General features: G+C 37.2%; 1 protein-coding gene and 1 long non-coding RNA gene across 5 annotated transcripts in view; one reads left to right on the plus strand and one right to left on the minus strand.

The window, feature by feature from the left end:
- The window catches only part of LOC123981649 (membrane-associated phosphatidylinositol transfer protein 2-like), a 72092-nt gene extending 62373 nt beyond the window's left edge, over positions 1 to 9719 (plus strand). For all 4 annotated transcript variants that reach the window (XM_046066659.1, XM_046066658.1, XM_046066655.1 and 1 more), the window contains one exon: positions 1782 to 9719. In XM_046066659.1, coding sequence (XP_045922615.1) covers positions 1782 to 2150 — 369 coding nt within the window. In that variant the 3' untranslated portion in view covers positions 2151 to 9719. The remainder of the gene's footprint in view (positions 1 to 1781) is intronic.
- Positions 1 to 11065, minus strand: part of LOC123981653 — a 36272-nt gene extending 25207 nt beyond the window's left edge. Inside the window, exons 1-2 of the long non-coding RNA XR_006827805.1 lie at positions 10984 to 11065; positions 1766 to 2206 (exon numbers count right to left, since the gene is read on the minus strand). This is a non-coding gene — a long non-coding RNA (uncharacterized LOC123981653). The remainder of the gene's footprint in view (positions 1 to 1765; positions 2207 to 10983) is intronic.
- Between the last annotated feature and the right edge of the window lie 301 nt (positions 11066 to 11366).

The following is an 11366-nucleotide window of genomic DNA, read 5'->3' on the forward strand; positions in this document are numbered from 1 at the left end:
TTTATTTACAGTTAGCTAGTTTTAACGACTTCATATATAGTTAGCTAGTTTTAACAACTTTATTTACAGTTAGCGAGTTTTTAACAACTTCATATATAGTTAGCTAGTTTTAACAACTTTATTTACAGTTAGCTAGTTTTAACGACTTTATTTAGCTAGTTTAGCGATTATATACAGTTAGCTAGTTTTAACCACTTTATACAGTTAGCTAGTTTTAACAACTTTACAAACAGTTAGCTAGTTTTAACAACTTTACACAGTTAGCTAGTTTTAACAACTTTACACAGTTAGCTAGTTTAACGACTTTATCTCCAGTCAGCTTGTTTAAGGACTTTATATACAGTTAGCTAGTTTTAACCACTTTATACAGTTAGCTAGTTTTAACAACTTTACAAACAGTTAGCTAGTTTTAACAACTTTACAGTTAGCTAGTTTTAACAACTTTACACAGTTAGCTAGTTTAACGACTTTATCTCCAGTCAGCTTGTTTAAGGACTTTATAAATAGTTAGCTAGTTTAATTACTTTATATACAGTTAGCTAGTTTTAACTACTTTATACAGTTAGCTAGTTTAACGACTTTATATCCAGTCAGCTTGTTTAAGGACTTTATAAATAGTTAGCTAGTTTAACGACTTTATCTCCAGTCAGCTTGTTTAAGGACTTTATAAATAGTTAGCTAGTTTAATTACTTTATATACAGTTAGCTAGTTTTAACTACTTTATACAGTTAGCTAGTTTAACGACTTTATATCCAGTCAGCTTGTTTAAGGACTTTATAAATAGTTAGCTAGTTTAACGACTTTATCTCCAGTCAGCTTGTTTAAGGACTTTATAAATAGTTAGCTAGTTTAATTACTTTATATACAGTTAGCTAGTTTTAACTACTTTATACAGTTAGCTAGTTTAACGACTTTATATCCAGTCAGCTTGTTTAAGGACTTTATAAATAGTTAGCTAGTTTAACGACTTTATCTCCAGTCAGCTTGTTTAAGGACTTTATAAATAGTTAGCTAGTTTAATTACTTTATATACAGTTAGCTAGTTTTAACTACTTTATACAGTTAGCTAGTTTAACGACTTTATATCCAGTCAGCTTGTTTAAGGACTTTATAAATAGTTAGCTAGTTTAACGACTTTATCTCCAGTCAGCTTGTTTAAGGACTTTATAAATAGTTAGCTAGTTTAATTACTTTATATACAGTTAGCTAGTTTTAACCACTTTATACAGTTAGCTAGTTTTAACAACTTTACAGACAGTTAGCTAGTTTTAACAACTTTACACAGTTAGCTAGTTTAACGACTTTATATCCAGTCAGCTTGTTTAAGGACTTTATAAATAGTTAGCTAGTTTCAACGACTTTATATACTTAGTTTAATGCAGTAGTTTCCAACTTAGGTGTTGGGCCCTTCCACATGATTTATGGGAGAGGAAAAAATAACAAAATCTGATACAGAACCTGCTGTTTTTTGTGAAATATTCACATGAACAGTTATTTTAAATGAAAAAGTTTAGAGGGGAAATGTCTTTTAAGTGGAACTGCTAATCTCAAATGTGAAAAGAAGCCCCAACTAGACACTGCTTTTTTGTAACAAGCCACAAGCCAAACAAATTGAAATCCACTAGTTTAATCTTTAACAATGTGTTGTTTTATAAGCTTTTTCTTAAAGGTTTTATTATTGTTGTGTTTGTGTGTGTGTGTGTGTTTGAGCTCTGTCTCTATCAGAGGATTTTCTAGCGGGTTAGGAAACTAAATTTGACTGACCTGACATCTCTTCCAGTTCATCTCGGATGGCTACGCTTCCCACCTGTCCCAGCTGGAGTACAACCAGAGGTCTCGCCCTGCCAAGTCAGCCAGCACCCGCATGGTCCTCCGTAAGGGCAGCTTTGGGTTGGGTGCAGCTGGTGGAGAGTTCCTTCGCAAGCGTAATCACATCTTTCGCACCATCTCGTCTCAGCAGCCCGGAGGGGCGGGGCCGGCCTCTCCCAACCAACCAGGGCGGACTGAGCGTACGCTCAGCCAGTGCGAGGTGGAGCGGGAGCGGGGGGTCGGGGCACCAACCCAGAGGAGTATGAGTATAGCTGCAGGGTGCTGGGGCCGCAGCGGGAGCACCAAGGAGGGCAGTGGAGGGTTACTCGGCCCAAAATAAGGTTCATAATGGTTGTGGTGTTAAAGGACCTGGTCTGAACCATCATGATCTCTGGACTGGACAAAGAGAGAAGGGTAGAAGAAGAAGAAGTGGATGGAGGGTTGGGGTTTTAGATATTAAATGGGTACGGGAGGGATGTAGCATAAAAACACACTTGATTGATTGTAAGGGAATAGGGAAAGGAGGGAATGAGAAGGATATGTCCAGGAGGAGTGGACTAATCAGGCCAAGTGAGATCCAGCAAACTAAAGACAATTCTGTAGCATGACTTTTACAGTAAAACTTTTATAGGATACATCACTAACTATTAAAAAAATGACAAGGAAGGATTAAATGAAATATTGTAAGCCTTAAACTGATCTCGTATAACGGGACGCCCCTCCACTTCCCCTTTCCGCACACACGTACACAATACGCCGTCCTGGTATTCACACTCATGAGCTCAGGACAAACTGCAGAGCCAGATTCATCTTCAAACAGTCAAGCACGGGTTCGAGGCCAAGTTGATTGGCAGCCATGGCAAAGAGCCAATGGCTTTCACTTCTGTTTCTTTCCCACTGTCAGCTGAGCGAATACTTGCTTCAAACAACACTCTACCCAGCAATGACTGGCAATAACATAAAGGATGGAGAGAGGAGATAAGGTAACAAAGGTTAACCTTCTTAAAGAGCCAGTTCATTCAGTTAAAATAAAGACACGTATTGTCTCACTTACCTCTAGGGATATCTAGCCATGCAGATTGTTTTGAGTTTATTTGTCCAGCGTTTGATCTATCTGAAATTACTGCCTCAACCCCAATACAGTACATGAGAATTTAATATTCAGAGGATAAATCCTACTGATTTCTGAGACTTTTCTTTTACCCGAGTCAACACAAGAAGGGAAAGGGAAACGAATTAAGTCTAAAATATATATTTTTCTTAGAGAGGAGTCCCCAGAGACGCCCCTCTTGTACAGAGTATCCTTTCACTTTAGCCATGAAGGGGAAGATGAGCAAGGAGGAAGTGGATGAAGGTCACTGAGCGTAGACGAGACTTGTGGTGAAGGAATCACAACAATTAGATAAGAACCGGATTCGATAAGTAGACTCGGAATCAGAAACAATTAAATTGAAACGATACCTAACCCTATGGCCAACAAGGTCACGCTCCTCTATACAGTCATTGTATCAAACCTGACCATATTAAATACATGCTTGTGATTGGCCTGATCTGATCCAGGCAAGTGAGCACCCATTCACCTCTACTGTATTGAGGTAAGGACATAAATCTAAAACCAAACTGTCCACATGGCTACATACCAGTGGAGTTAGTGACAAAATGTACTTTTTGTGTAATTTGGGCAAACCTATCCTGATTTGAAATCATAAAATATATTGCATCACAGATGAAAGAACTGTGTAAGTCCCAGAACACACGTGTTCATCACTGACATGCTACATATATTTAAATACATAATGCAGGTTGCTAGTCCAGTTTTCATTCCAACGTTTGTGACTCTGTAGAATTATCCCTTTCAGTGTGGCCTCTGGGCCATCCAAGGCCTTAATATCCAACAAAGACACTTGCTCCACAGATGGAACAGAAAGCAGAACAATAGGGCATGCAGCATTAAAGCAACAACTGAAACTCTGTACAGTCCACAGCAACAATCCCTTTATATATTCATCTGCTTGCAATACCTCTGATTCACCTGTTGGCGGTGTTCTGTTTCCCACATGTGCTGCTGCTGGGAGACACTTGCGTGGTGTTCCCTGATTTATTGCTCTTTTTGCTCGTAGGATATGGTACAGGACGGACCTGTTTCATTTCACGCTGGACCCTGGGAGGGACAGAGGAAGTATTTCCACATAGCTTTCACTTACAGAAACCTGTTAATCTTTCAGTGTTTTTACCAAATGGACTGAAGAATGGCCTGGAAATGATGACTGGATTGATCTTTTCTGAGGTGCCCTCGTGAGAGCAAACATTTGTTGCTTCTGTCTACTGAACTGTGTGTTTTCATACAAAGGGGAGGTAGAAGAAGCAGTCACCTCACATCTCCGATCCGAAAACACAAAAGATGTGCACAAAATAGTCAGATTTTCCTGTGCTGATGCCACCCTTGTTCATTAAAAGGACAAGTTCACAAATTTTAAGTCTGTCTTAAAACGATAGTCAGATGCTTAAATTATCATGAACAGTTTTTGCTTGCTGTAACTCATACTGGCCATTAATAGATTTAGATGCGATTCCAATGTTAAGGGACCAAATGTCACAGTCCTCGTTTTGTGCAAAAAATGTCTTGAAAATTTTATTTGAAACTAATGTGAAGGTTCAGCAGTCTATGTTAGTTAAATCTTACAGACTTTTTAGTTGTTTTTTGTTTGATCAAAACAAACTTTTTGGCAAATTCCAGTCCCGTTTCAGGGTGCAGTACTGAATTTGCTCTGCTAAGGGTGAGGAATGACTAAGTATTGATACTCTTGGATGGTCTCAAACATGTAGTAGTTGGGTCAAGCTCTTAGAACACTTATATTGTATCTACAGCATAGATCAGGATCCGTTAAAATCCTCTTCTGCTGCTGTCTGCCATGGTGTACCCCAAGGCTCCACCTAAGTCCATTTTATTTTGATAGAACAGCCCTTTCATCATTGCCGATGCTGACGACTAACATCTATAGTTCCCTTGAAACAGAGTGAAAAAACACAATTGATATACTTTTTTAAGACACAAAAGTTTCTATAGTGCTTCTATAGCAAAAGTAGCTCCTGTCTTCAAATCTCTGTCCAAATTAGATAGATGCCAGATATCGGCATTGGCCAATACCTGCACTCACAGGGCCGATAAACAAAAAACATCTGCGGACACATCTGCAGGCAGCCTCGTCAGTGAGCTGCTTTGAAACAATGTTAGCGCTCAACTCGTTGTGAGTTTTGGGAAGGTGGTGAATAAGTTAAATGTAGCACTAAATGTCCTCAGTGACCATCGTCTTTTCTAAATGTTTTTCCAATGCTAAATGACAGCAGCTCTTATCTAACACCATTACTGACGTTAAATATATATTGTGATATATGGCAAAAAAATGGTTTTTAAAAAATCATATACGTTTGATAATTATGGCAATAAATGTTTTGAAGGCTGATTTTTGCTCCTATGTGAAAGATGAAGAAACCAGATGGTTAATTGTGGTGTTAAACTTTTCTTAATGGCCAGAACATGCCAGAACACTTGCCAGACTGTGGATCACATAACAAATCTGAGGTACATGAATGGGTAAGATTAAGTAAAATCTTTTTTTCAGTCTTTAACCAAATGAACTGCTAGTTTGTATGTGATTCAAAAAAATAAAATCAAACATTTATTAAACATTTATTGTTTATTGTTATTGAGGAAAAAATATCATGATTGCTTTATTACCTGCCCTAATAACTGTTATTATACCTGTAAAGAATAATGCAGCTGAATGACGTCACTTGTGACAAACTGTACCCCACTCTCCTTTAAACAGGTTCGGAGATCTACAGCAGAACCCAATTTATTTTTCTTCTTATTTATTAATAAAGTTTCAATCTAAAACAACACGTTACCGGCAAACTACATGTGCTAAAAATCTTAAATTTTTGACTCTGCGCTAAAATTTGACAACCCTTAGTCCTCATCTACAGTGGAAGCACATTAAAAGGGATCTTTAAAAAGCTAGTATGAATGGGAGGAATGATTACAGCAAACAAAATCTGTTTCAGTGTTCAAATGGGCATCGGACCGTTGTTTAAAAGGCAGAGTTTAAAGATAGTGAACCTATCCTTTAAACCAATGAAAGCTTTTGGAGCAAGGATGTGCAGAACAGTTGTACCTCTTGTTCACTTCATGTTACTATGCTGTTATTTAATGCCCAGCTTCCACACACAACACAAGAGTGTCTGTTTCCACTCTCTGTGTGATCAGCAATTTCTTCAACCCACCACAAAAGCCAAACTCGTTCTCTAATACTGTAGTTAATCAACTGTATAACCTCATTGTTGTTCTTTTGCACTAGTTTATGGTGAAAATATACTGTAGTTACCATGTCATGTTGCTATGTGTCTGCACCGCTGAAGGGGCGTGACACTTTTTATTACTTTCAGGGTGAACTGTATGTGCAGGTAAGCGCATGTACATTTTGTCAGGATATGAAAAAAGTAAATGTGCCAATCAGTAGACATTTCTAGAGAAGTATTTAGACCAGGGGTTTTCAAAGTCTTTATAAAAGTCGGTCCTCCCTCAGACACATTTGAGACAACTGCGTACCGCCAACAGCCCCTTTCCCCTATTCTCCTGTTATTATTGTTTGTCTTACTTCTGTTTGGCAGATAATCATACTCCAAGGTTTGGAGCTACAGTTCCCATAATGCTTTGGGAGATGTAAACAGGAAATAAAATGTTGCTATTGCAACTTGAGCCCTGTTTTTTTAATAGCTTAAAATTTGTTTACATTTTGGCAATATTGGCACCATTATACCGAATTAGCTATTGCGGTGTACCCATGGATGTACAGACACCTGTCACTGGATTACTTTGATACTGAAGAAAACTTCAGGTCTGAGTTCTGGAGCGTCTTTTTTTATTATTATTTATAAGCAGATTTATGGCATTTTTTCGCAGAGATAATGACATCCTCAGAAAGTGTAACTCACACTGAATCTAAAAATATGTGTTACGATTTGACTGAGTTTTAAAGTACGTTAGTTGATCACATCCATGAGCTGTGTGTCACAACCGGTGCTTCTGCAACAGCTTACTGTGTTGGTGAGCAGCCAAATCAGTACATCAGACTAGACAAACTAACTAACCCTTGGTTTTCAGAACACAGTTTGAAAACCCCTGATTTAGACGATCCACTCTCTTATTATAGTAAGAAGGGGAGAAGTGTACTGAGAGCAGTACTTGCTGCTTTGACTGGATCTTGATTGTTGGTGGTTTCCACCTTTTTAATATAATATTGCCCATGTCTGAGAAAGAAAAGTGGCTTCAACAGAAAACTGAAGATGTGTTTTTAGCTTTCAGTTAAAAGCAGAGGTCAGACGTGTCGCTGTAATCGCAAACAATAAGCTATTCTGCAAGAAGTCATGGACTTTTGCGTTGAGCTTCTGTTGTACTTCGGGTGGCAGGTTTTCCCCTTTGTGGCTGTTTAGCTGCTGAGTTGAATGTTCGCCCATTTGGATTCTGAGACTGTTCAGAAGCCATGGATGTGTTGATGTACATACTGTAAAGATGTATATGTAGGACTTATATGTTTGAGAGTTATTTATTTACCTAAAGATCATAATGTTACTCTGGAAATTTCAGGTGAAATATATTTGAACTATGTAGCATTTTATTTGTCACTTGGCACTGGCAGTCATTAAGGCTACGGACCAACACAGGACGTTTTTTGTTTTTACTAGTGCAATATTATTGTTCCAATCACAGCCAGGCAGAACCACTATCACAGCAGGGGCACAATCTACCACAAGACAAGCTGCAGGCAATTCACAGTCTGAAATCATACACACACACCACCTGCAGATGTGTTTCACACCTCGTGAAAACTATTTGTATTCGAGCTACTGTTGACCTCTGCTGTCTCTTTACAACAGTCAACTGCTGAGCATTTTATAGGACTTACTGCACCTATTTTTCAAACTGGAGTATTTTACAAAACCTTTGAAATATAACTGGAGACTGGTTTTTCAGTCAGCAGTGCGTGCATGGAAAAGTGAAACCCCATAACAAAGCAGCTCTATTTAACAAGCTGTTGCATGTCATCTAGTCAGATTGGAGCTACTTAACCTTCATGCTTAACAATGATAAACCAGCCGTGTTGTCCACAATGTCGTCACTGTTTAATGAAATATATATCAAAATATTCGGCTGATTATATTTGAGATTATTATAATTATTGCCACATTTGGATAAGATGTAAAATGCTTAGAGACCTACGGAGGTTTTTCTTCAGCTCAGCTTTAAAATACCAGTATTGGTTTTAGTTATTGACACCGTACAATAAAACCTTTTGTGTTAATAAAGCACCCTTTATTATAAGGGGGTTATAGGTTATAACCAATTGCTTCATTAATCGTTAAATTAATAGTTTGACATTTTGTGAAATGTGCCAAGATTCTTTCCAGGGGATAATTAGAAACGGCTAGCCTGGGTCCTTGTTAAGAAATAGTTTAGCACATAACCCACAATTAAACCACTTATTTCAATTCTTACACTCCAGTTTTTGAAAAGATATGTGGCGTGTTAATTGTCGAGTTTTACAGGTGCCGATTCTGTTACCTTCAGACAAAGGCAGGCTAGCTGTTTCCCCCTGTTTACAGTCTTTATGCTAAGCTAAGCTAACTGGCTGTTGCTTCAAATTTAATGGACAGTCAAAAGACCGGTATAGAGCTTCTTGTCCAACGTTCTGCCATAAAGCAAAGTGCATATTTCCCAAAACTTTTCCTCTAATAGATTATTTACTAACGTTTTAAAGTTCACATAAAGGTTTTTCCACAATCTGCCAACTGAAAATCTGTTGTTTTTTAAGGCTTATAAATCTATAAATGATTTATAAACCATTAATAAAGCAATTCCCCTGAAATAAAACTATATTACTAAAGAACTGTAGGTCTTTGACATACACATATTTTAGGTGTCAGAATACAGTGTGGCAATAATTCATATATATTTTGGATATATGCAGTGTTTGAAATTAGATTAAAGTTTCACATTCACACATAACCCCCTTATTTAGCATTTGTAAGCAGTATATAAACACATAATGAACTACAATGCACTATAACACACTAATGAAGCAATTATAAGGACACTTAAAAATTTATTATTTGTTACAACTTTTTAACTCTTCCTACAGTATAAAGTATCCAGAATCGGATAATAAACAGTTAATTAATACTTGATTGCGTAATAAGTTATAATCAAGTTTCTTTATGGGTTTTGAAATACATGTATAAGTATTATTAAAACCTGCCTGTGAATGTTGTGAACATGTGCATAAACAGTTATGAAATCTATATATATGCTTTTATGTTTTGTAATTTGTTTTAAAGCATTTATACACATTAGAGATGCTACATGGGATGGGTTATATAGTAGTTGTTGACAAATAAATTAACACACACTATTACTGATTACAACTACAAAACAGGGTTATAAACCATTGATCAAGTGTTAATATACTGCCAATAAATGTTACACAGGGGGCTTTAAAATAAAGTGTTTCTCCAGTATTTCTCTGTATTCTGTTCACAGCTGTATACAAACGGCCATATAACCTATTTCTCACATGGTTTGATTGGAAAGTGTTATTCTTTCATTTATGACACTGACAACCACTGATAGAGGAACAGTGTTTACTTGGTTAACAACATCAGTATCAGAATTACTCTTCTAAGTGATTTTGACTCATGTGTTGTTGTTGTTTTGGGACACAGGATACAGTAGGTACTGATGTCTCCTAGTTTATATGTGTTTAGGCAGATCGGGCTGACCTCTGCCTGGGCCCCCAGCGCTCTCTACCATTGTCTGTACTGTGGAATAAATACAATTGGACAGTTAACTCAACATGTGTACATGTGATTTTATTAGCCATGCTACCGTGGCTGTATGGATGGTACTCTTGGTCTGTTGGTCATAACCTTTGGTGATCCCCAGACTTTTACGTCCCCCTCAAGATGAATTGTTTGACACCACAGTCAAATAGGCTTTTTTCCCCCAACTTTACCCATATCATAATGAATCTTAACATGCTGAAAGTAAACACAAAAATATATTTTTTTAAATATGCAAATGAGATATTTCCCCATTAAATATATACTGATCTTCACAGTCGGATTGATTTGTTTGGTTTTATTGTGATAATACCAAATGGCCAGACATTTACAGAACGGTTTATCCACGTTATCTTGTTTTCCATGGATTTATTCAAAATGTGCTTAAGAAAACAAACGATATATGATTCAATATGGACAGTTTAAAAAGGTTGAACTTTTACATGGAACATGCTAACAAAGATAACATTTGGATTATTATTCAAGATTGTTTTGTACATTTTATGAATGTATGGTAATATTTATATACAGTCCATGGGTAATATGTATATATTAAAATCATGTTGGACTGTGGTGTCTCACCTAAACTTCAGTGATCCTGTCACATTTTTATTCTAGCACTACTTCCAATAAAGTTTCCAATACTTTGGTTTATGACAAATACATGTTAAACTAAAGGCACTGCCACGAGTCTCAGTTGTGTTATAGAGCATCTTTGGTGCTAAGTAGCTAACGTTAGCATGCTAACATGCTGTAATGGTTTCATGAGGGTCTTGACAAAAGATTGTTTTTAGTTTCAATGTAAGACCTCTGGCGTCACAATAACTAATTACCAGATAGCTCAAAATCACCAGGAGGCAACAACAACAACAACAAAAAAAACAAATTCAGAATACTTCTTTATAGCATCACAGCAAGTAAATAAACAAAAACAACCACGTGACTCCGCTTGGCAGTCATGAAGGAGCTTTGTGGCACCTTATCTTCCACAGGTGAGTTAATGCCGCCATTTTAGTTTGGAAAGCCCCTCTGGCGGGAACCAGCTGTGTGTGCGGCCGTTTGTTGTGCCAGTTTCACAATGCTAAGACATGCTAAACTAAGATGTTGAAGACGGTAAACTTTATACTTCTACTGCTAAACATCATCATATTAAAAAACGTCGCCAGCTGTTTGAACCTCACATACCAGCATTAACAACATTAAATCCGGGTGAAGGATGAAGCTGTCAGTCGGCCATGTTTGAAAACCGCCAAAAAAGTTGTTTTAAAAACGCTCACCTGCTGCTTCTGAAGGTATGTCCAGACTCCCCAGAGTAGGTGAGTGGCAGCAGGTGTTACATTTACCAGTTTCTATTTTGACTTTGATAACTAGTTTTCATGCACTCTTAATTGTAAAACTTACTGGTTACAGATAAAAATCACACCAATTTATAGTCCCGTTTGTGCCCCTTTCCCCCTTGAAAACAAATGTTTAATATAATATAATATGTTTATCACATTATAATCTTTATTTCTATTATTATTTGAGCTTTTCTCCAGTCGTTGCAGGTAGCCCTGCTTGTAAATCAATGTACTAGAACAGTCTTCTCAAACTTTTTCACAAGGACTCCTAAATTGACAATAATTAGACCACAGACCCCCATTTGATAATATTTTGTCAC

This window comes from Micropterus dolomieu, linkage group LG13 (assembly GCF_021292245.1).
Source record: "Micropterus dolomieu isolate WLL.071019.BEF.003 ecotype Adirondacks linkage group LG13, ASM2129224v1, whole genome shotgun sequence".
Taxonomy (NCBI): Eukaryota; Metazoa; Chordata; class Actinopteri; order Centrarchiformes; family Centrarchidae; genus Micropterus; species Micropterus dolomieu.